Genomic DNA, 25,320 nt, shown 5'->3' with positions numbered 1-25,320 from the left:
TTTGTCCGGGCGAAGAATTTGGGTTGGGCGAGAAATCTTTATCTGGGTAAAGAATTTAGGTCAGGCCAGACATCTGCGAAGATTTTAGGTCGGGCGAGAAATCTTTATCCAGGCGAAGAATCTGGGTCGGGCCAGATATCTTTATCTGGGTGAAGAATTTAGGTTGGGCGAGAAATCTTTGTCTGGGCGAAGAATTTAGGTCAGGCCAGACATCTGCGAAGATTTTAGGTCAGGCGAGAAATCTTCGTCTAGGCGAAGAATCTGGGTTAGGCGAGAAATCTTTATCTGGGCGAAGAATCTGGGTTGGGCGAGAAATCTTCGTCTAGGCGAAGAATTTGGGTTAGGCGAGAAATCTTTATCCGGGCGAAGATTTTGGGTTGGGCAAGAAATCTTTATCTAGGCGAAGAATCTGGGTTAGGCGAGAAATCTTTATCTAGGCGAAGAATTTAGGGCGGGCAAGTTAGGCTAGACATCTTTATCTGGGTGAAGAATTTGGGTTTGGCAAGAAATCTTTGTCTGGGCGAAGAATCTGGGTTGGGCGAGAAATCTTCGTCTAGGCGAAGAATCTAGGTTGGGCGAGAAATCTTTGTCTAGGCGAAGAATTTGGGTTAGGCGAGAAATCTTTATCTGGGCGAAGATTTTAGGTTGGGTAAGAAATCTTCGTCTGGGTGAAGAATCTGGGTTAGGCGAGAAATCTTCGTCCGGGCGAAGAATCTAGGTCAGGCGAGAAATCTTTATCTGGGCGAAGAATTTAGGTTGGGCGAGAAATCTTTATCCGGGTGAAGAATCTGGGTTGGGCGAGAAATCTTCGTCTGGGCGAAGAATCTGGGTTAGGCGAGAAATCTTTATCCGGGCGAAGAATTTAGGGCGGGCAAGAAATCTTTATCTAGGCAAAGAATTTCTAACCCGAACCTATAAGACCAGTTTTCACCTTATAATAAAAGTAAAGTTAATATATATTTAAATATAAATAATTTAAATAAAAGTAAGTTTAATATATATTTAAGTAAAATTAAATTAAATAAAAATAAAGTTAATATATATTTAAGTAAAAGTAATTTATATAAAAGACTTTTTTATATATACTTAAATAAAAATAATTTAATTAAAAATAAATTTAATATATATTTAAGTAAAAGTAATTTAAATAAAAGTTTTTTTTATATATACTTAAGTAAAAGTAATTTAAATAAAAGTAAATTTAATATATATTTAAGTAAAAGTAATTTAAATAAAAGTTTTTTTTATATATACTTAAGTAAAAGTAATTTAAATAAAAGTAAGTTTAATATATACTTAAGTAAAAGTAATTTAAATAAAAGTAAGTTTAATATATACTTAAGTAAAAGTAATTTATATAAAAGACTTTTTTATATATACTTAAGTAAAAGTAATTTAATTAAAAGTAAGTTTAATATATACTTAAGTAAAAGTTATTTAAGTAAAAGACTTTTTTATATATACTTAAGTAAAAGTAATTTAAATAAAAGTAAATTTAATATATACTTAAATAAAAATTAATTAAATAAAAAACTTTTTTATATATATTTAAATAAAAGTAATTTAAATAAAAGTAAAGTTAATATATATTTAAATATAAATAATTTAAATAAAAATAAGTTTAATATATATTTAAATAAAATTAAATTAAATAAAAGTAAAATTAATATATATTTAAGTAAAAGTAATTTATATAAAAGACTTTTTTATATATACTTAAGTAAAAATAATTTAATTAAAAATAAATTTAATATATATTTAAGTAAAAGTAATTTAAATAAAAGTTTTTTTTATATATACTTAAGTAAAAGTAATTTAAATAAAAGTAAGTTTAATATATATTTAAATAAAAGTAATTTAAATAAAAGATTTTTTTATATATACTTAAATAAAAGTAATTTAAATAAAAATAAGTTTAATATATACTTAAGTAAAAGTAATTTAAATAAAAATAAATTTAATATATATTTAAGTAAAAGTAATTTAAATAAAAGACTTTTTTATATATACTTAAATAAAAGTAATTTAAATAAAAGTAAAATTAATATATACTTAAATAAAAATAATTTATATAAAAGACTTTTTTATATATATTTAAATAAAAATAATTTAAATAAAAGTAAGTTTAATATATATTTAAATAAAAATAATTTAAATAAAAGATTTTTTTATATATATTTAAGTAAAAATAATTTATATAAAAGATTTTTTTATATATATTTAAGTAAAAGTAAATAAATTATAAAAGTTTTTTATATATACTTAAGTAAAAGTAATTTATATAAAAGACTTTTTTATATATACTTAAGTAAAAATAATTTAAGTAAAAGACTTTTTTATATATACTTAAATAAAAGTAATTTAAATAAAAATAAAATTAATATAATTTTAAATAAAAATAATTTAAATAAAAGTAAGTTTAATATATACTTAAGTAAAAATAAATTAAATAAAAGTAAAGTTAATATATATTAAAGTAAAAATAATTTAAATAAAAAAATTTTTTATATATATTTAAATAAAAATAATTTATATAAAAACTTTTTATATATATTTATTAAATTATTACTTATATTAATTTTTTTTATAAAATAAAAAATTTATAAAAGTTTATTTAAAAATATATTATATAAAATATAATTTTTTTATTTTTATTTATTTTTTTATTATATAAAAAGTTATATATTACTTTATATTTAAAAGAATTTATTTTATATTTAAAATAATTTACTTTAATTTTTAAAGTAAAATTATATTTTAAATATTAAATATTATTTAATATAAAAATATATATAATAAATTTAATATATAAAATATATAAAAGTAATTTTTATATATTTATTATAATTTATTTTATTAATTAAAATTAATATTTTAAATTAAAGTATATAAAAAATATACTTAAGTAATAAATATTTATATAACCTTTTATAAATAAATAAAAAATATATAAAATTTTAAAAAAAAATAATATATAATATAATATTTTTTATATATTTATTATATTTTTTTAAGCTATTATATAATATAAAGTAAAAAAAAATAAAAATATTAAAAATTAAAAAAATTATTTAAAAAAAAACTAATAAAGCTATAAGCTTAAAAAGACTAGTTTTATAAAAAGAAAAAAATTTATATTAATTAAGTATAGTAAAAATTATTAAAACTTTATTATTAAGAAAAAAGTACTTTTAGTATAAAAGAAAGAGAAATTTCTTTTATAAGCTATTACTGCCTTTTTTAAAATAAAGCCTTAAAAAATTAAAACTTTAATTCTAGCTTTAATACTTACTTTAAAAATTAAAAAAAAAAATATATATAATCCTTATAGCTTATAATATATAAGAAGATTTTTTTAATATTTTTAAAGCCTTTATTTAAGATATAGTAAAATAGTAAAAAAAAGTAAAAATTTAATTTAAAGTAGGAAGCTTATAAAAAAGTAAAAGATCTTATATATTAAAAATATATAAAATTCTAATTAAAAATAAGTATTTTAAAGCTATTTTTTTATATTTTTAGCTATTTTATTTATTAATAAAAAGCTATATAATATATTATTTTACTATTATATTTATATATAAAGCTTAAAATACCTATTTATTAAAGAAATATAGCTATATAAAAAATATATATAATTTTAATACTTAATAAGCTACTTAAAGTAATTTTTTATATATTTTTAGCTATTTTATTTTATAATAAATAGTAGTTTTATATTATAAGTATAAAATAATATACTTTTTTTATAAAGTAAAAATAAATACTTATATAAATAAAAATAGCTATATAAAAAATATATAAAAATCTAGTAAAAAATAAGCTATTTAAAGCTATTTTTTATATATTTATAGCTATTTTATTTTACTTTAATTTTTATAAGTAAAAAGCTATTTTTACTTTTTTCTTTTTTTAAGGCTTACTTAAGTAAAAGGTAAGTAAGTAAAGTAGTAAGGGTAAATACACTAGCAGGGATATTAACTAGATTTTAAGCTAATTATTTACTTAAGTAAGCTATACCTTACCTCTTAAATAATATATCTTATCTTCTTCCTTAAATAAAAAGCTAATTAGACTAGATATAAAATAGTAAATTATATAAAAAAATCTATTAAAAAATTAGCTTTTTAATAGTACTATTTATAGCTTAATACATTTACTAATAGCCTAGTTATTTATAACTAAAGATTCTTATACTACTACTTTTTAAGCTTAAGTACTGCAGGAGGAAAGGCATTAGCAGGGATATTAACTAGATTTTAAGCTAATTATTTAAGTGGGTCCTAAGCCCTACCCTTTATTAATACTATACTTAATTAAGGAGAAAATTATAAAAATACTATTTTTTATTTTTTAGCTTTTTTAAGCTAACTAAAAGAGGTATAGCTTAAATAAAAATATATAAAAATCTACCTAGCTTTAACTATTTTAAAAGTATTATTTTTATTTATAAAAGCCTATATATAGTTAGTTTTTTATAAGCTTAAAGGTAAAATTAAATAAAAAAAAAAAAAAAAAATTTTACTAAGTTTTTCTTTTCTTTTTTAACCCTAGGTATAAAGCACCTGCAGATTTTTATTAATTAAAAGACTAGGCTAAATTAATTAAAAAGGTATTTTTTATTAAGTAAGGCTTTTTTATTTAGGCTTAGTAAATTTTTAATTTATATTATATTTAAAATATATTTTTTATTAAGTTATAAAATACTAAATTAAAACTATTTTAATATAAAATTTTAAAATATTTTATAATTAATTTTAAAAAAGTATTATTAAAAATTAAAAAAAGATTTTAAAATATAAATTTTATAATAAATTTTATTATATTTTTTATATTTATTTTAATTTAAAATTTAAATTTTTTTTTCTTTTTTTACTTTAATTTTTACTTTATAAGTATAATATAACTTTAACTTTAAATTATATTACTTTTTATAAAATAAGTTTTTTTATTTAAGTTTAATAAATTTTTAACTTATATTATAATTTAAATATATTTTTATTAAGTTATATAATACTAAGCTAAAAGTATTTTAATATAAGATTTTAAAATATATTATAATTAATTTTATAAAAATACTATTTAAAATTAAAAAAAAGTTTTAAAATATAAATTTATTAATAGATTTTATTATAATTTTTTATATTTATTTTAATTTAAAATTTAAGAATTTTTTTCTCCCTTTTTATATTAACCTTTACTTTATAAATAAAATATAACTACTACCTTTACTATTACTTTTACTACTGCCTTTACTACTATTTTTACTACTGCCTTTACTACTGCCTCTACTACTGCTTTTACTACTGCCTTTACTACTGCCTCTACTACTGCTTCTACTACTGCCTCTGCTACTGCCTCTGCTGCTGCCTCTGCTACTGCCTCTACTACTGCCTTTACTACTGCCTTTACTACTGCCTTTACTACTGCCTTTACTACTGCCTTTACTACTGCCTCTGCTACTGCCTCTGCTACTGCCTTTACTACTGCCTTTACTACTGCCTTTACTACTGCCTTTACTACTGTTTTTACTGCTGCCTCTGCTACTGCCTCTGCTGCTGCCTTTGCTGCAGACGCCTCCCTGTCTAACCTTGTTTTTTACTACTGTAGTGTTAGGTAACACCTGGTTGTCGGCCTCCCGCATTAGTCTATACACTGCTACTGATTTACTATGCCTAAACAGATCAGTCTGGGTTTAATATATATAGCTAGCTGCCCAGCATCCTCTAACAATATCTTTTGCAGTATGCATTTACTTCTCGCGCTTTAAGCCCAACCCGGTCTGCATTGCGTTCCAAAGTCACAGCATAGTTTGTCTATATCTTCTCAGTCCGCTATTATGCCTACATCGCCATCTAATGTGCTAAGCGCACGCACGCTCGAGTACCTTTTCCACCACGTTTGTTTGCCTCCAAAACTACCTGATGGGGATGATACATCGGTTGCGAACGAGACTGTATTGATCAAATATGTACTCGAGACCCTGTCAGAATACCTACAAGAAACGGAGCTTATCTGCCAGCGAGCTGTCATGACTGCAACTGCAATGGTAGAGAACATGATAGCTGGAAGAGACGACAAGGGTTTTGTCAAAGAAGGCAAATTGCTGGACATTCTGACGCAGCTCCTTTCCCCTGGTCAGTTTCTTCCCCTCTGGATTCGCAATGTTGATAATTCTAACGAATACTCTACATGCTTAACAGACACTGCTGCGCCATTCCACATCAGGGCACAGAATGCGGGGGTATTGCTTCGACGAGACAAGGATATGGCCATATTCGAGTTGTTTGAGCTCTCTCCCACCAACCAAGCCGTCTATGCGACTAAAGGACGTCTCATTCGCCACTTTCCGGCGACTGCAATTGGCGTTCCTCTGGAAACATTCACCGATGAATCATTCCAGAAAGTCCTAGCCAAAACCATGGCCAAGATGAGTTACGAGGCAGTTCACGAAATCATTCCAAAGGCGCGAAAGGCGGAACAAGTTCATGATGAAGAACGCGAAACCAACGACCCACGAATTGTCACGGAGTTGTTGAGCAGCTTCCTCCAAGGAGTCGGCCATCCGATTGCCGTTCCTGGAGTGAGTAAGAATACTAGGGAGGATGTCATTTACAAGAATTCCAAGCTTCCTTGGAGACGATCTCCCGTTTGGCTCCTCATCCGCTGTTCCCTTCATCTGACCATGGACCGCATGGCTGTCAGCTCAGAAGAAATCTACAAGTCCTTCATGGTTTTCCTTCTCAGCCGCCTGCTCAGAGATGCGACAAACCTGCACTCTGCAAGCGAGACTCTCAGAATCATGTCCACCAAAGTGTCAAGGCGACTTTTGAAGCTGCAACACCCTGTCCCTGGAACATGGCTGTCGAAAGTCCATGACTCTGTATGCTTAGCCTCCCGTCTGGTGTGTGAGCGATGGCAATCAATTCGCAACTATTGTCAGCCAAAGCTCGAATTGGAGGCCCTCACAACTCTCAACATGGATCAAGATGTGTACATCAATCTCCAGGGATTGAATGACTTCATTTCTTCCCTATCAAAACGCGATGCACTGAGCAAGGCGTCATCATTCTGTCCAGCCCCAGACATCTTTACTTGCGACGAGGATATGCCATCGGTTCCAACGTCTTTGAATGAACAGCTCGTCCCATCCGTTCTCGCTATGATTGAGATGTGGGTGGCCGAACATCTTGATGAGTGGCGTAAGGGCCATCTGCATGACGAGTTATCTTGTCTCGGCATCTGCACTCTAATGTACCGCTATCACGAACTGGCCAAACCTTGGTATAGCGGCCGACCGGAAGGGATATCAAGAATGGTCCTGGTCTGCATCGAACTTTGGATTGCAGCTGATAAAGTTGCGACTAATGCCCTTCCCCTACTTATGGAATACGAACACAAGATCCCCCTCGAACTATTCCAGGCGCTGCTGCTTGCATTTCGAGAAGATATGGAGAGGCTGCATCGTGCCGAGACTTATCTCCAACATCGACAAGAAGACGCCCAATCACGCCATAGACCATCAATCTTTGACTCCTACGGGGTGCCGAGGTCTTTTCCTGTGGAATACTTCACACTTTCGCCGTCGCATCAGAACCTCATGAGAGACATTGAACTGTGGGCTCATACGCAAAGAAACCTTAAACGCGAAGAGTTTCGAGCGCTTCACGCCAAGTATACCAGCCTGATGCAACAGTATGAGCAAGGGACGTGCGACACTTGGCAGTACTGGGAGGATGGAGTCTCTTGTTACGAGCATCATCCACGGTGCTCTCGATGCCAGCTGCAAAAAAACGCCTCAAACCTCTCGATAGAGGTGCACGAGTGGCCACTGTCAAACAAACTTTTGGAAGCTCAGACAACAGTTTTTGAACTAGACCTGCCCAAGCACTTTGGCCAATGGCGTGATGCGACAGTCTTCATCATTAATGACGTGCTTAGAAGCGCCTATCAATACTCTGAAGAATCAGAAACGCCCAATCCTCTGCGGACTTATTCTGGTCTTTCGAGGTTCTTTCAGACAGACACGAACTTGCGAGTGCATCTGCTGTCCAACGCAAAGCCCCATATCAGAACTCACCGACGCAAACGACCTATTTCCACCAGTTCAGAAGAGGATGTCTGCGTTCATAACGGACTCAGACTCCGATATTTCGACAATTATAGGCAGTGTTTCATTGCCGGGTTCACTACAACAGTTCAGCTACCCGAGCTTTGTACATTCCAACTGAACCCGAACTCGGTGCAGATGAGTAGGTTCCTCATTCACACGCACGAAAATCCAGCTGGCGAAACTCCAAATGCTGTGATCGCATCTCAATCTCTTTGCCCGGACCACATGACCTTGGGGGAGTTCAAAGCTTTGGCTACGGTTCGCTATGGATATCGTATCCATTGGATGGGCGTGCTCACTCAACTCGCAATGCCTGAGGTTGATTTCAACAAACCTGAGACTGCAATCTTCTTCCTCCAGCTTAGCCTTCAGGCTGGCCCCAGGAAAGATGGCCCGATGAAGGCTGGCACAGTTGAAAGGTGCGCGCACACACGGCTGTCGGATCTAGAATTCGGTCGCGAATTCCTCGAGCGCCTTCGAAGCTGCGTTTCACGCATCAGGGAAAATTGGCAGTCGAACATTTCTTTATGGATCTTTGTCTTTCTCACAGCTCGTCTCATGACAATGACTACGCAGACACTGAAAGAGCAAGCTCTTCCCTTCTTGACTGAGTGCAGAACGATCACTCTTGGGTGGCTGGCGAAGCTGCAGGCTAGAGCCCATGAGACTAAAGATGAAGCGCAAAGGACCCAGTTCCTACGGATTGCCCTTCGGATTTCGCTTATATGCGCAGACTCCTTCAATTTGGACAAGCACTCTCTGCTCGAGATTCTGCCTGATTCCGAGCAGGCGGCTGTTTTGCTAGAAGCATCCATCAACATCTACAACAATGTAGGACTCCTACGCGAGGAGCCAGAGGAAGATCTCCTTGAGAAGACAATGTACGACCGATGGGTGTTCACATTGCACCGTTCACGACGGATAATCGTGCAAGAAGTCCTCTCAAGAGACAATACTTGCCTAGACATCAGCATCAGTCGATACTGGCCAGACTTTCGACGCGGCAGGGCTTGGCGCCTCGTTCCTTCCACTTGCAGTTGGTTTGAGACAGTATCTGGCGGTAAAAGAGTTCACTTTAACATACTCAGTGGATCCCTTTTGGTTGATGGAAGTCCCTTATCCCGATTGCCTCGCGAATATGAGGCTCATCATGACTTTCAAAAGGTGTTTGGACGCTTTGTACTTGATGTCATGCCCAGTACCGCCCAAGGAATGCGCTTCTGCGGCTGCAAGACCTTTGCCGGCTACTCCGTCCATTTTGGCGCGGTGAAAGATGCATCAGCAGACGGGGATGATCTGCTGATCCGTCTGCAAGATGAAACAATGCGTCTTCCCACATTGGATATTGTGCCTTCTCGGATATTCGCCCGATCGTTACCGCGGACGTTTGCACAAAGCCATGTTCATTGGTACAACCATGTTACAAAAAGCATAGAATTTCGTTCTATAGAAAATCCATGGCAATTCAGTCGCGATAACTGGATAATGACACAGCATGGTAACCTCTGGAAGCTCACCCGCCGTGAGAGGACATCACTCGTTGCTCCAGACAGTGCATCTGCAGCTCTTTTAGCGACCATTTTTTCCCCTCTTGAATCTCTTCTGAACCTGCATATTCTATCTGATGCAGAAGACAAGACTGCTGTAATCGAAATTCCAAGTCTGCAGCTCGAGTTCAGCCTGAAGCACGGAGAATCAGTCATCAGATCACGCCAGTTCCGGGGCAAGCAGATTGATGCAAACCAGTCCATGGAGACACTGGTGGGGTTCGGCAGCAAGCTCATATTGCAAGACTCTCAGAAGAAGGACGACCGAATGGCGATAATCCCCGAAGGGAAGATCAGCTTTCACAAAGATCATTCCGCTGGGCATACGAGGGCATGCGTGGAATACGGTACGGCTCACCGTGTGCAGCAGTATACGATTGACAAGCAGCTTCGTCGCCTTGTTGATAATGCCACCGTTCACAGCAAGCTGTTTCTGGCTTACATACATGCGCTTACTTCGTATTGCATCCCCGACCCCTTCCTGAGTCGCACTGGAACAGAAGAGGCGTTGTCAATACTGCAGTCGGCGTCGGTTCGGTCCATCGACTATCTGACTGAAGACAGCATTCGGCTACTCTGTAATATTGCTGCTCTAACGCCTCGTCGCAAGTTCTACCCGGAGTACCTTAGGACCATGCAGACAGTGACCTGGGATTCTGACTTGAGCTTCCTGGCCCAAGATTCACGATTTTATAAGATTGTCAACGACATTCTGGACGGAGTGTCAGCCTTGAGCTTCCTGCATCCGCCCAATGCATCCAAGCTGTCCGAGGTCACGAGGCGGGCGGGTATTGACGATTTCCTCATTGAGCGAGAAATATACGCAAGCTCACGCTATCAAGTAACACTTTGTGGCGCTGAGGATGATGGGACAATTCAGGGTGTCCAGTACCAATCCAGAGATCGAGGCACGTCACCTGAGGTGGCTCGTGCGAGCCAGATCGCACTGAAAGTTCATGACGGCGTCTCTCTTCTTCAACAGGATTCACCCAACCATGCTTTTGTCAACACAATTTACCGGCTCCTCTCACAAGAATCTGGAACGCCCGCTAATAGGACTGCTCCTTGCTTGTTGGAGATGGCATATGGAGGCCAATGGCTCCAAGATCCGATGAAGTTTCTGTGCAAATTCTGGTGCAGGCTACACTTTGCATTTCAGGCGGACAGAGGATGGTTGAACAAGTACCAGGTGATGATCTGGCTTACCACCCTGGCATATTCAACCAAATGCGACATGGATGTCCTTCAAAGCCTATTGATGCTTTCACTCACCGAGCACCTACCGGCAACGCCTTTACCCGAGAAGTCATTGTACCACCTTTCAGAAGGCTATGAATGCAAGCTTGATACATTGCAGAGCATCATTAAACGCGCTTCGAAGAAGTTCCATGATGGGTGCCCGGAAAAGGCCATACCTGCCTACTGGAACGAATCCCCAATTGCCACGGCGCGTCGGCAGAAAGCAATGTTCGAGTCTAACCAAAAGGAATTGATTCGTTCCTTCGTGGATCATCTTGTGAGTCAATGGCCTTGCTCAACGCCGCTGCGACCGCAACAGCATCAGCAAGATACCTACATCAATGTATCGGCTGCAATGGTCGAGGTGCAAGCACAATGGCAAGTGTGGCATGATAACCACAACTTCAGAGGTTATCTGCAAGAGTTTGGTCGCCGTCTAGGCCATTACCAGGTTGGAGACGTGAATATGCCACGCCGACTCCCCTCGCGTTACCCAGGCCCAGCTGCCCGCCCTCCTGGATATGTATCAGCCAATGACCTGTTCGCTAAGCCTCCACCCATCATCCCTACCACAGATTCGTCCTTGAATTTGGCCGCTCTATCCACCACGGGTACTGACGAGATGGGTGACCACATGTTGTCGGGGATGCTGCGGCATCTGAATCGGCAGGCAAAGTTTGACTTTGAGCGACGCTATCTCTCGGAACTGGCGCGTAGTCTGGCGGATCTGGGAAACTGCCGGGAGATGACCTTGAACGATAACCCCATGTCTTTGCGAGCAGTAATGTTTCAGTTGCATTTGAGTCATTGCGAGATGCATGTGCAATCCATGTACGATGCCTTGTTAGGGGCAGTCGTGCAGAAGCAGGTCGAAAGGGATGAGAGGGAGGTAACCGCTCGGATCGCTGGCTTCTGGCCGAGGCTCTGCCCTACATTCTTCCTTCAACAGCTTGGTCGGCATCGATGGCCGTCGCTTTCTATGGCCTGGAAGAAGGCCATCGTTGCATATGGAGTTGCAATCACCGCCCTTCAGCAGGCGCAGAGATTGGTGCAGCTGATTGACAAAGACGTCGACCTCCTGCGCGAAGTACAAAATCCAGGGCATAGCTGGGACCCGTATCAATATCCTGAGTGGCTATTGTTGGAGTGCGAGAGCGGCATCATGATCCGGCATGTGCAACATCAGATTGCGGAGCGGATGATTTCGCCCGAGAACAACGACAATGCCGTGATGCAGCTCAACATGGGTGAGGGGAAGTCTTCTGTTATTGTCCCTATTGTCGCAACCGCGCTCAGCAACGGCTCACGGATTGTTCGCGTCGTTGTTGCCAAGCCGCAGGCGAAGCAGATGCACCAAATGCTCGTGTCGAAGCTTTCGGGTCTGATAGACCGCCCAATCTTTCGCATGCCGTTTTCTCGAGCAATTCGCATGGATCGAGATAAAGCTGCTGTGGTCGAAGAGCTAGCCCGTCGGTCGATGAGAGAAGGCGGAGTCATGCTGGTACAGCCAGAGCATCTGCTTTCTTTCCAGCTCATGGGTCTGGAATACCTCATTGACGGGAAGGAGGCAGTCGGCCGTTGTTTGCTCAACGTCCAAAGACTGTTTGACCAATTGTCCAGAGATATCGTCGATGAAAGTGATGAGAACTTCAATGTCAAGTTTGAGCTCATCTACACCATTGGGCTGCAGCAGAGCATTGAACATACGCCGGACCGCTGGGTGGTGATACAAGAGGTGCTTGACAAATTCGTTGAAGTCTGTCTGGAGTTGAAGAGTTCCTTCTCCGAGTCGCTAGAGATTGATCAACTGTCTTCAGGGAGATTCCCAAGGATACGGATACTACGTCCCGATGCCGAGCAGGCCGTGCTCAGTCGCCTCGCTCGCTTCATCTGTTGCACAGGGATTACTGGACTCTCCATTGCGCGGCAGCCCAAGCACATAAGAGATGCTGTATGCCGCTACATCACTCACAGCAGCCCAACAGCGCAGGAAATCAGTGCCGTTGAAGATAGTGCCTACTGGGGGGATTCTACCAGACACTATATTCTCCTTCTCCGCGGCCTATTTGCAGGCGGCATTTTGGCGTTTGCTTTTGGCCAGAAACGGTGGAGAGTCGACTACGGCACAGACGCGAATCGTGAGGCGAAAACCCGACTGGCTGTGCCATTTCGAGCAAAAGACAATCCCACCCCACGGTCGGAATTCAGCCATCCAGACGTCGTCATCCTGCTCACATGCCTCAGCTACTACTACAGTGGCCTTAAAGCCGACGAACTCTTCGAGGCGTTCGATCATCTCATCAGATCTGACAATGCTGATCTTGAATACGGCGCCTGGGTCCAGACGGCACCGCAATTACCTCGTGCATTCCATCTCCTGACGGGTATCAATATCCGTGATCGCGCGCAATGTGTTGAGAGCATCTTCCCATTGCTTCGCTACTCGAAAGGCGCCGTTGACTACTTCCTTTCCCACTTGGTATTTGCAAAAGAGTCCAGGGAATTTCCTCACAAGCTGTCTGCCTCGGGCTGGGACCTGGGCAAGAAGAAAGCCAATTCGACGACTGGTTTCAGTGGAACAAACGACTCAAGATATGTGCTCCCTTTGGCTATCAAACAACTCGATATTCCAGCGCAAAACCACACGAATGCGTTGGTGCTAGAGTATCTGCTCCGACCTGAAAATGGAATCAGGCTAATGTCGGAGGCGTCGAGAGGGGCTACTACCCTGGGAGCCGACTCACTTCTTGAGATGGTGTCGGAAATGGGGCCAAGAAGCCGCGTGATCCTGGATGTCGGAGCGCAGATCATTGAACTAAACAACCTGCAGTTCGCTCAAAGGTGGCTGAGTAGCAACGAAGACAACGCCTCCGTCCAAGCTGTCGTCTTCTTCAATGATGCCGATGAGCTGACGGTTATGGATAGATCGGGCAAAGTAGAGCCTCTTCAATCATCGCCGTTTGCTTCACAGCTAGATCAGTGCCTGGTGTTCCTCGACGAGGCCCATACTAGAGGCACAGACCTACGCCTCCCTTCGGACTACCAGGCGGCGGTAACACTGGGCGCAAACTTGACAAAGGATAAGCTCGTGCAAGGTAATGTCATGACAATGCGATGACACAGGGTGACTTATTTGTTAACGCCTGTATTAGCTTGTATGAGAATGCGAAAACTCGGCAAAGGACAGTCAGTAGTCTTCTGCATTCCCCGGGAGATTGAGCAGAAGATCTTGATGCAGAGAGGTTATGAGCCCTCAAGCTCGGAGAAGATCACGGTGTCAGATGTGCTCTGTTGGACTATATCTGAGACTTGGTTAGATCTACGACGAACTGTTCCATTGTGGTTGACTCAAGGAGTCCGGTTCTACGAGCAGAACACTCTATGGGAAGAGAGCAGTCCTTCCGACAGCTCCTGTGACAGCACACTCTGGGCCAAAAAGTTTCTCGAGGCTGACGCTCAAAGTCTCGACATCCGATATCGTCCACGAGCTGCCTTGGAATCGTCAAAGCTGGTTCAACGCGCAGGCCCAGAAATGAGGATCGAGTTTGAGAATCGTTGTCGGGAGTTCGGGTTGACAGAACTTCGCAGCTCCTCCCTACAGGAAGAACAGGAGAGAGAGCTTTCTCCTGAGACTGAGAGAGAGCGAGAAGTCGAGCCACCTCCGCAGGTCGAGCCTCGTGCACATTCTTGTCATGAAGATCTTGTGCATTTTGTCGAGCACGGAAAGTTCCCCCGCAACTTCTCCGCGTTCAAGAGAGCATTTTTCGCATTTCGGGGAACTTCAGCTGCCGAGCATTTTGACATGAGCGACTACCCGAGCAGCATATGGGCAACACAAGACTTTTGCGCGACGGTCATAATGAATGAAACCGTCGATAACGTTACAGACCTCTTCCAACGTCCCGTACAATGGGTTTTGACAACTAGTGATGCAAACAATGTCATCGACCAAGTTGTCATCATCAGCCCTTGGGAGGTGCATCAACTACTCGAGAAGATCGAAACCTGCAAAAAGGTCACTTTACATCTCTATTCCCCAAGGACAAACCTCGCCTTCCAGCCATTAGACAGGCTGACTCTGTATACGGTACCTACGAGAGAAAGAAATCCTACGCTTCCGCAGGCAATGATGGTCGAGCTGAACATCTTTGCTGGTCAACTGTATTTGTCGTCGTTCCGTGAGTACGCGGCTTTATGCGACATGCTTGGTTTGGCACGGGGCATTCCAGACGATGACGTTGTTCTCGAACCAGACGGCTTCATTCCCCACGGTGTATTCGTTGGCGATGTCATCAACAGGTCGGCATTCAAGAAGAGTCCAGTCCCGTTTCTCAAGGTGCTAATGAAGATACGACGCAACTGTGAGGTGATTGATAAGACGCATATGGGAAAGATTCTGGATGGCATATTGTTACTGCAGGAAGACTTTGACTTAGAGAAGGAAACGTTGTAGTGGCGTTGTTAGATTGTCTTTTTGAACAATTGATTGCTTCATATCATATGTGGACCGTTGCAATTACACGTAGATTGCGCTTTCCAACTAATCTTTGTTAGCTATGCTACTGCAAATCACATGCGAGATGCTTACGATAACGTCTTCGACACTCTTCTCAGTAAAACAAGCAGGCGTCCCTCTGATAATCACCGTGAATGACGTGTCATGGTAACAGATAGCATACCACTAATCTTAAACGCCATTGTGGACTAATGTCTTGTCTAGGCGAAAAAGACGTTGATGACCAGCCCTCGTATCATCAGTAAGCTCAACTAACAAATGCCTAGTGATGAAATAATTCCGGTCGTTGACATATCCACCAACATAGGCTCAGGAGGCGGCTTTCCAAAGAGCTCCATTGCTCAAGTCAAGGCGGGCGACAACAGACTCTTCCCGGGAGCTCTGACCTTGTTTGGCGTCAACAGGAAGTGAGCTGTAAGCTGCTTATATACACCTAGAAGTCTACCTTTCTATCTCTTCTACTTCATGTCTCGAAATACACAGCCTAGCCTCTATGATTAAACAAATTATAGAGACCCACGCACTCTAGGCTCTGGAAATGATCTTCTTCACTATTCATACCACCCGCCATCTCAAAACACCAAGGTGGGTAGCAGGCGTCAGACCGCAACTGCTCTGCATTCATCACCTCTTCAAAAGTATTGTCCTTGATTGCGTTGGAGGTTGCTGTATGGATAATTGTCGTTACTGCGGTCTCCGTTGCTGGTCTTTGAGCCGCCAGTCCTTCAGTAATTGGCGCTGGATACTCGTTCACGCAGCTAGTCCATATGTCTGCTAAACTAGAAATCGGAATAGAGCACTCTGATGTTTTAGATATGCTGGAAGGAGCTTCCGCTTGACAGCGTTGTTCTTCGATCTGCCGCTCTCGGTGTTGACGAGTAGCAGTGACGAGGTTGACAATAGACTGCCGTAGAGGGTTCTGCGTCATCATCGCCGGTGGAATGGCATTCAACGTCTGTACTGCAAGAGTCCAGGCTTCTTCGCATGCGGGGTCCCATTTCTGTGTCTGGAGATGAATGAGGGCGATACCAAGAGGGTGCCAGTCTTGAAAATTCACCAGAATCCATCCCCAGTGGCGCGTTGAGTACTGGTTTCGCCATTGTCGCAGATCACCGAGGAGAGCCAGTGCGGAGAAAAAGGACTGCTCTCGGGAGTTTGTATCATCAGTCGATGCCCATCTCTTGAATATGTTTGTGTCCCGCACGATGATGCGCAGTTGATCTAGTAGCATGTTGAACAGGAAGTCCATAAAAGGTTGTATAGGCCGTCTTCGTTCGGAGTCTCCGAGGACTGTTGTTTTCGCCCAATGTCGAGCTTTCTCTATTCTGTGCAGAGCGTTATGTTGTGCTGCTTGCTGTCTTTCCCCAGTGTCCAGGAGGGCGGACATTAACGAGAGCACATGACTGTACAAGCGCCTCAGCTCGCACGCCATGAGTGTGAAGCTGACGTCTGTAAAACCTTCACGAGCCACTGGATCCTTTTCCATGTTCACATCGAGGTCCGCATCGTTACAGTTTGTAGGCTCCTTTGTATCCAGCATGCTGTTGGTGATCATAATCTCGGGCGCATAACACTGGCTGACACGGGCGTCGAAACAGTAGATGTGCCACCATAGCCTCCGCCTCATCTCTGCTTGAAAGCAGGACATTTTGGGGAAAGCAACGCCGTCACGGTGCAGTCCTACGGACATTGCGGCCCTCACCAAGATTCCAGACATCATCCAGACTGTCCGCATCCCGTATCGATGGCCTGCGCTCTCGAGATAGATGAGGGATGCCTGCGCGACGCACAGGTCAGTTGACTTCAGGATGCCGGCTTCTGACAGCGCTGTCTCCGTGCCCATCACAAAGTGTGCCAAAACATCTTCCTTGGCGTTGCCGAATTCCTTTTCCACCTAGATCCTTTGTGGTCAATACCAATAGAGTTTGCCATTGCGTAATACACTCACATCGGCATCGCTCATTGATACGACAGCGGCCAGAGAGATGGAAAATAATAGAGCTCGCATCCCCGGCGACAGCTCGTCAAGATTATCTTTGGTTTGTTGAATGACATTATCCATACTAGGCACGTGAAGAATCTTGATGAATGGGTCAACATTCTCAACGTACGTTTTCCAGAGAAAAGGTATGAGACTTGGGGCCGGATGCAAGATGGAGTCAGGGGAGCAGTTTTGGGCAAAGGGGAAAGGTATGGAATCGGGCCGGTCGTCATGCACGGAGGGGTTGCATTCCAGGCCATTGAGGTCGTCGACGTCGCTGGCTTCGAATGCATGGCGGACGCTTCTGAGCTACATTGGGTGATCAGTATCCAAGTTTTAAAAGTGTGAAAGCATGCTGAGGCTGGTCATCGTACCTCGTCATGAAGAGCAGCACAAAAGCCGTTGCTCGTATATAAGGTGCCGCCACCACAAACGTGAAGGCTACCAAAGGACTTGCTCAACTTATGGGAAAGGTCAGAGCATGAATCTGTCGTATTTGAACCGCTGGCAGCTGAGTCTGCCCCAGCTCTCGGGATTGATTCGCCTTCCTCGGCAATTGCATCCCCCGACTCTATATGGCGAGACGTCCCGTTTTTTTCTTGAGCCTTCATCTCGTCCACCACATTCTCCAGCTGCCTCAGACGATCCAGCAGCTCTTGGACCTGGAGTTCGGAACGCTTCCGCGACGGCCGGGCTTGAACTGGAACGACAGACGCAGCCGCAGGGTTATGCTGCCGAGTGGGCATGCGTCCAGTGAAGGGATACGAGCACTCCACGCCGGCTTTGGAGCAGAATGCGCATGGGCTCTGTCTGTTGCAGCGCGCTTTGCGCCTTCGGCAGTTGAAGCAACTCCAGGAGCTGACTACAGAACCTTGACCGGCGCCGGACATCGGCGCGCTGTTCCTCGGAGCTTCGGTCTCCATGCTGTTCAATCTTTAGCAGAGGAAAGGTTGAAAGCGAGACTTATTGGCCCAGTTGCATGTCCAAGTACCTATGCGGAAGCAACGGAGGAGGTCAGATCAGTCGTGCACGCAAGATACGGTGGAGAAGTTGGCGTGCGGTTGAGAAAAGTGGAGGATCAGACAGGCAGTGTACATGCAGTGCACGGCAAAAAAAAAAGAGAACATGATGCATTATCTGGTCCGAAATTCTTGGTCCGAAGCTTGTGGTCCGAAGGCCTTGGCGTGGCACGGCAACGTGACCCAGAAATTCTGCACTTTCAAGAGCAAAAGATCGACCGTCAGGAGTGAGACGATGTATTTCGCCAACGGTTATTCTCATCTCGGACGTCTGGACTTCAGCCATCCAGTGCCTTGTGGTCATACTCTTGCTGGTTATTAAAAACATGTACCCGAGGGACTTACCTGGCAGATATTCCAGGTAAGGTAATCTTCGTATGAAGTAAGGTACCTACTTGAGTAGATACCTATGCTTACAAATTGCGGCCCCCTACAGAAGTGGTCCGATGATACGGGGCCCGCTGAGAACAATCCATGGTCCGATGGTCCGGCTCCTGGTCCGGCTCCTGGTCCGGCGTTTTGGGGCCGAGATAAAAGGTACGCCGTGGTCGCGGCAGACTGTACGTTGAACAGTTGATTCAGGACCTCGAGGCTCTTCCAAGGTTGTTCAAGACATACTCGGGCGCACCAAGAAAAGCAACCACGCTCTGCCATTTCAACAACCCCTCTGACGGCTCCCCCCAAATTCGGTCACTTGTATCATCTAGCTTCCCAGCAGATCACCAGTCTGTGAAGGGTCCTCCTCGCCCATTTTTGTTACCGCGCCAAGTCGATCTCACCATGGTCGGCAAAATGCCTACGAATGTACCTAGCCGGCGACGTACCGTCTTTGTGACAGGAGCAAACGGGTACATAGGCGCTGCCGTATGCCGAGCGTTTGTCGGAGCCGGCTGGAGAACTTTCGGCCTTGTTCGGAGGCCTGAGGCAGTCCAAGATCTGATGGCGGCCGAAATCATACCAGTTGTGGGAACTTTCAACGAGCTCAGCTTCCTCAGCTCTCTCTATGAGAAGGCAACCATTTTTGACGTCATAGTCAGCTGTACTGAGGACTTCTCAGGATATGCAGACCACTTCAATAAGGTCATGGTGCTTGTCAAGTCATTGGCTGAGAGCAGCAAACAGCAGGGCGTTCGCTCATTGGTCCTCTGGTCATCTGGCTGCAAGGACTATGGAACGACGGAAGCGCATGGAGCTTCTGCTCTTGTTCCACACACTGAAGCATCCCCCCTCAATCCCCCGGGTGTCCTCCGTCAAAGGACTGAAAACTGCCTTCGTATATTCGACCACACCGACGTTTTCGATGCTGTCCTCTTCCGGCCGACCAGCGTTTATGGCCGTAGCAGCAGCTATTACGGAGCCATGCTGTCCTGGGTTGCACACGAGGCAGCAGCTGGGTCCGGCACACTAAAGATTCCGGCGAACCCTAACAATATCATGCATGCGACCCATGTCGACGATTGCGGGCTGGCCTACCTCGCTGTCGCGGAGCACGTCGATCGATGTGCAATTGCCGGGAGAACGTTCAACATCTCCAGCCACAGGTATGAGACAGCACAGGAGGTGGGGGAGGCCTTGGCAAAGGAGTATGGGTTTGAAAGGGGCGTGGAATTCGTTTCTCCAGGTGATGCACCTCCGACATTTCCAGAAGGCCTGCATTTTGTGTTTAATTTCAGCCAGTGGGTTAGCAGCGAGAGCATTCGCTTGATTACAGGATGGACAGATGTTCGTCCATTGTTCTCGGAGAACCTGACTGTTTATCGAAGGGCTTACGAGGCAGCGCTCTCACAAGGGAATACTAATATTGCTGCTATTGAGGGAAGGGTCGGTAGCAACTTCAGAGGACTTGGATCCTCGTAGTACAAATATCATGACTTTTCAATATTACCATTTCCCTCATGCCTGAGGGACTCTTGAAATGTAACTGTCACATTTTGTAAGCATGGTTTTATTATGGTATATAGCAGAACTATATGTGCGCCTCATCTAAGTATAGATCCTTGGAAAGGTCAGTGGCGAAACTAGAGTGACTGATCAGTCTTGTTTACTGCAGATGCGTGTACTTTACTAATGCGCAGTATGCACAAGATCAACATCTTTTGCTTCTGGCTATAGAGCCACAACTAGAAGACAAAGTCGATAAGAAAGTACCTTACTAACTAGTCCTAGTTTACTTAGTGTGAGGTCAGCTTACGATGTTACCAGCTATACGGACGAGACTGTCAGATACAGTTCGAGAGCCATAAATAGCACCGCTTTAAAGTTTCCTCATTCATACAGTACCTAGGTATGCACTACGGTTAGAAGAGTTTCCAGCTTCCAATCCTGCTCTGGCTGACGTCAGACTAGCTGAAACCATAAGGAACATATAGAATATGTATATACATTATATATAGGCACATATCCAGTCGATACTATAGTCTCTTGACTGTCAATCAAGCTTTTGTCGCACTGCGTGTCATCAAAACAGCACCATGGGACAAGCGGCATCTGTACCCACAGACAAGACACGAAAATTAGAAGTGATAGATGCTGGATTTTCACGAACCGGGACTCTATCATATGCCTACGCCTTAGAAAGACTTCTCAATGGACCTGTGCATCATACGGCGACCCAACTTTTGAATCGCGAAGATGGTGAGTGTAACAGGGTAGATTGACCTACCTATGCATTGGTCGTTCTTGGCTAATAGACATGTACATAGAATATTGCAAGAAATGGAATCAGGTATACAGATATCGACGTGAGGGCGATCACCCAGAATTGCTCAAAGCGTTGTCGGGCGTGTTCGCGGGCTTCGTTGGGGCAACAGACGTTACAGCGATTGACTTCATTCCGGAACTTATAGAACTCTACCCGGAGGTACAAGTCATTCTTGTAACACGCGATCAGGAAGCGTGGTGGAAAAGCTTCAAAACAGTCGCCGAAAACGCCGGCAGCAAAGCCATGGGATACATTATGATGCCGCTCCCTGGTGCTCGATGGTTTGTCGACACAGCAAGAGGTTTCTTTGAGGCGTGAGATAAACCCCCAGCCCCTCTGAAGAAACAAGCCGCCACGACTAATGCTTCTCAGAGCTGAAGAAAGAACTGGCCGCAAGTGCAACCCGCTTTGGATCGAACAGCATAACGAGTACATACGTAGCATTGTTCCCAAAGAACGTCTGCTTGAGGTAAAACTTGGATCTGGATGGGAGCCTCTCTGTAAGTTCCTAGGCAAACCAATCCCCACGGAGCCATTTCCCCACGCAAATGAAGCCGCAGCAAGAGACCGATTTACACAGAGGCTCCTCCGAAAAGCAGCAACGGCCTGGGCAGGTATATTCACAATATTGGGACTAGTATCTTACTGGGCCTGGCACCTCCGGCAGCCGTATCTCTAGCTCCCAACTACCACGTCAAGCTGTTATTTCCATGCAGATCGTCTGTTGCTCCTGCTGACCCTCTCATGGTGCACTTTGTTTTTCAAGCTAAAGTCGTCATGCCTTACATATGTGCCCAACGGGCAATCTGAACGCTTCAGAGTCTCTCCCCATGTCACCCTCCACAGAACTGTTTCATGCCGGCTAAATAGTCTGGATGGTGCTGCATTGTTTACAGTTCTGGAAACATGCGTCAGTCTGATTCCGAGGTGATTTCCAAGGAGACGCCAGTCCAGCCATACATACTAAATACGCCAAATTACTTGGTGCTTGCGCCGCTCGTCTTTATTACCTGGCGGCATCATTGATCCCAAAACTTGTGTTTGCTTTCAGTAGGCGAAACTTCCACTCCACGAACTTTTTTTTTTCCCTCTAAGGACACAATGGTCTATTACGCCTTGATCAAATACGTGAGTCTTGTGCAAGCATTCAGAGGCATTCAGAGGTGCTGGACCATACTATCTGACACTTACACTAGACGCCATCCGAGCCTCACTATCGCTACATATTGGCCGCCCCCGACTCCGACACAATCGATGAATGGTGGCGGGTGGTGTCTGAGAAGGCAGGCGTTCAATGGAATCGACTTGCGCCCGACTACTACTCATTCAACAATGGGCTTGTCTGGGACAGTGCACCAGAATTCAACGATCGTCTGATGTACACCTTGCTTAATGATCGCGATGGCAGATTCATGGGTGCATTTTCGCAGCAGCCACGGACGGACCACATCAGCGGCCAAACGTACGTTTCGTTTCGGCAGCCTTTCCATTCTGTATTTCTTTTCTTCTTTTCTCTCTTCTTATCTAACTTTCTGTCGTCCGACTGACATCGATCCTCTCTTCCAGGTTCTATGTTCGCTCCAAATCCAGCCCGTATATTTACTGGGCGGTCAAAGATGGTCGCATCTACGCTAGCAGATTCAACCGAACCCGCTTCCGAATCAAGATTGAGGGCGAAACCAAACCAAAGGTTATGATTGGTAAAGACAGCATTTCGATTACTCTCACGACCAATTCAGCACAATATGTGGGCATCAGCAGCAACGGAGAACTGAGCGTTGAGGGAGGCGGGAGTCCCGGTGGCCTACTCTTCGGCCATTTCAAGAGAGGATTCCTCGCCGATAGTTATGAGATAGGCGACGATGTCAATGCTGTTGTGAGGAGGGTCGGAAACGATGATGGCGAGGAATGGGAACTGGTACAGTAGATGATCATTTGCCAATAATATGTTTGATGCAGCTGAGGAATACATCACCTATTCGCTGTGAATACTCAACGATGATGCCGATGTTTCCTTAGTGGTAATGCCCAAATACCCCTTCTTAACCTTCTCATGGCATGGCATGCCCAAATGCTAAGATATCAGTTGGTGTACTCCATACTATCAACGCCTATACGTTACAAGGGGTATATTACGAAGGGCAATGTTAACCATAGGAACCCCCGCCCCCTCCTATCTCTTTTGGGTCCTGCAGGCAGGATTGATCAGTCATTCTTTGAATACTGTTCAGCTCATGCATGCACACCGATTTGGCCCGAGAGACTGGGCTTGCAGCATGGGTGCTGCAAGAGAACCCAAACGCTAGGAGCATCACAGCCTAAAGGCCAAACAGCAATAAAACACGTGGACAGCTCAGGCATCCATGTTACGCTGCTGAAGTGAGGCCCACCTGACCATTGAGTGCTGATACGAGCCGGTATGCAAGCTTTGAGTTGGTCCACGTTGTCAGAGGAGGATTCGTTTGGGACGCAAATGCGCCTCAGATATCGCACTAATAATGTACGGTTGGGCAATTAGTGACCCAAACGGCAGACATGAGTGATCATGGATCTTCGCGGGATATACATCGGGGAGTATTTCAAGTTGTCCAATCCAGCTATATGCGATGAACATCAGGCCCCTAGTCGTGGTGTGTTCCGATTGCAGATTGCTATACGACGTGGGTCTTGGGGTTTCCCTTTATCAATGCCAACGGGTTATGCGTTGGCTGCTAGCATTGAAAACAGCAACAAGAGTAAATCTCCTACATTACAAACTTTGATGTCTCGTGAATATGCAACAAGCAGAGGCAAGTCGGAAGGTCGATGGAGGTATGGAAGTCGATATGCGTGACCAACCTTCACCTGGCTACTCGCGCCATCTCCCTTCCGATTACACTGTTGGGTGGGTTTGTGCCCTACCAAGAGAGCAAAGCGCGGCGTCTTTCATGCTCGATGAGATCCATGATCCAAATGAGCTCGAAAATCCGCCCCACGACAGCAATTCATACATTCGGGGCAGTATCGGAAAGCACAATGTTGTCATTGCCTGCTTGCCCATGGGCTTAACTGGGACAGTCAGCGCAGCATCAGTTGCCACACGAATGGTAGCAACATTTGTGAATGTCAAGGTTGGGCTAATGGTCGGGATCGGTGGCGGTATGCCTCAGAACAATGTCCGGCTCGGAGATGTGGTAATCAGCTGCCCCAAAGGTAAATCTCCTGGAGTTGTGCAGTGGGATGCCGGCAAGGCATTGTCAGGAGGCGTCTTTCAGCGGAAGGGTTCCCTGAACAAGCCCCCAACGGCGATGTTGGCGGCTCTGAGCAATCTTGAATCACACATTGTCGAGTCTCATGCCAAGGTTGATGGCTATATGAGCCGTCTGCAATCTCGCAAAGATGTTCCAAAGAGCTTCGTTAGCCCGGATATGCTGACCGACGTGCTATACCAATCAAGCTATCGTCATGTGGAATCTGTCGTTACCACAGGAGGAGATTGCTTCGAATCTCAACTGAACGGCAACGCAATCGAATGTGCTCTTTGCGACAGGACTAAGACGGTCAAGAGGGCTCCGAAAGCAAGAAAGATCAATTTCCACTACGGTCTAATTGCGTCGGGTGACCAAGTGATCAAAGACGCCCAGGTCCGAAATAAACTCTACGACGACCTTCGCGAGGAATTGAACACAGAAGTCCTCTGTGTCGAGATGGAGGCCGCGGGATTGATGGATGATTTTCCGTGCATCGTCATTCGGGGCATCTGTGATTACGCCGATTCACACAAGAATGATGCCTGGCAAGACTACGCTGCATGCGTTGCGGCCGCATATGCGAAAGCGCTTCTGGATACATTGCCACATACGAAGGTCGACGAAATGCAGACCATCCAGGGTAGGTGCCTTTTGAAAGTTCTCTTCAGCGTATTCATTTAACAGATGTGGCCAGATCTCCTCCCGCCTGGCTTTATAGAAAAAGCAAGGAGATTTATTCTACCGTATCTGTACTCGGGTCAAAAGTCGAGCAACTCAGTCAATTCTTCTAGTACGTCTCGAAGCTTCTTCCAACTACTTGATATCTTGACTTACCATCCTGACTTTGGAACTAGCCAGCAATCTAGGTCAGCCTCAGTTATTGGTTGCCTCTCATGATCAGGGTCATCAACCCACTACGAACCCTCTATCGTCCCAACCTGTGTATAACGGCGAGGAATGTGTTACCCACTCCC

At 43.2% G+C, this 25,320-nt stretch overlaps 6 protein-coding genes across 6 annotated transcripts; 4 read left to right on the top strand and 2 right to left on the bottom strand.

Annotated features, from left to right (window-relative positions):
- Positions 1 to 465: 465 nt before the first annotated feature.
- Positions 466 to 708, bottom strand: TRIREDRAFT_60002 (uncharacterized protein; the record flags this gene model as incomplete). Its single annotated transcript, XM_006964558.1, has 1 exon — positions 466 to 708. A coding segment is annotated over one exon (243 nt), but the record flags the coding sequence as incomplete, so codon positions are not given.
- A 5,131-nt stretch (positions 709 to 5,839) lies between these two features.
- On the top strand, positions 5,840 to 15,352 carry TRIREDRAFT_59801 (uncharacterized protein; the record flags this gene model as incomplete). Its single annotated transcript, XM_006964743.1, has 4 exons — positions 5,840 to 6,137; positions 6,204 to 8,105; positions 8,562 to 13,994; positions 14,052 to 15,352. The coding sequence occupies 4 exons, from the start codon at positions 5,840 to 5,842 to the stop codon at positions 15,350 to 15,352; spliced, it is 8,934 nt and encodes a 2,977-aa protein (XP_006964805.1).
- Positions 15,353 to 15,724: 372 nt separating this feature from the next.
- TRIREDRAFT_106720 (N-terminal binuclear Zn cluster-containing/DNA binding domain-containing protein) lies at positions 15,725 to 18,319 on the bottom strand (the record flags this gene model as incomplete). Its single annotated transcript, XM_006964557.1, has 4 exons — positions 15,725 to 15,827; positions 15,940 to 17,309; positions 17,364 to 17,705; positions 17,771 to 18,319. The coding sequence occupies 4 exons, from the start codon at positions 18,317 to 18,319 to the stop codon at positions 15,725 to 15,727; spliced, it is 2,364 nt and encodes a 787-aa protein (XP_006964619.1).
- Positions 18,320 to 19,207: 888 nt separating this feature from the next.
- On the top strand, positions 19,208 to 20,272 carry TRIREDRAFT_59900 (uncharacterized protein; the record flags this gene model as incomplete). The annotated part of the gene is made up of 1 exon (XM_006964742.1): positions 19,208 to 20,272. The coding sequence occupies one exon, from the start codon at positions 19,208 to 19,210 to the stop codon at positions 20,270 to 20,272; it is 1,065 nt and encodes a 354-aa protein (XP_006964804.1).
- A 614-nt stretch (positions 20,273 to 20,886) lies between these two features.
- Positions 20,887 to 21,434, top strand: TRIREDRAFT_60560 (uncharacterized protein; the record flags this gene model as incomplete). The annotated part of the gene is made up of 2 exons (XM_006964741.1): positions 20,887 to 21,049; positions 21,118 to 21,434. 2 exons carry the CDS (start codon positions 20,887 to 20,889, stop codon positions 21,432 to 21,434), a joined length of 480 nt encoding a protein of 159 aa, XP_006964803.1.
- Positions 21,435 to 23,941: 2,507 nt separating this feature from the next.
- On the top strand, positions 23,942 to 25,027 carry TRIREDRAFT_60028 (uncharacterized protein; the record flags this gene model as incomplete). Its single annotated transcript, XM_006964740.1, has 1 exon — positions 23,942 to 25,027. The coding sequence occupies one exon, from the start codon at positions 23,942 to 23,944 to the stop codon at positions 25,025 to 25,027; it is 1,086 nt and encodes a 361-aa protein (XP_006964802.1).
- Positions 25,028 to 25,320: the final 293 nt, after the last annotated feature.

The sequence above is a fragment of the Trichoderma reesei genome, assembly GCF_000167675.1.
Source record: "Trichoderma reesei QM6a unplaced genomic scaffold TRIREscaffold_7, whole genome shotgun sequence".
In the NCBI taxonomy this organism is placed as follows: Eukaryota; Fungi; Ascomycota; class Sordariomycetes; order Hypocreales; family Hypocreaceae; genus Trichoderma; species Trichoderma reesei.
Note: the sequence above shows the minus strand (reverse complement) of the source record. Positions and strands in the feature narration are given on the sequence as shown.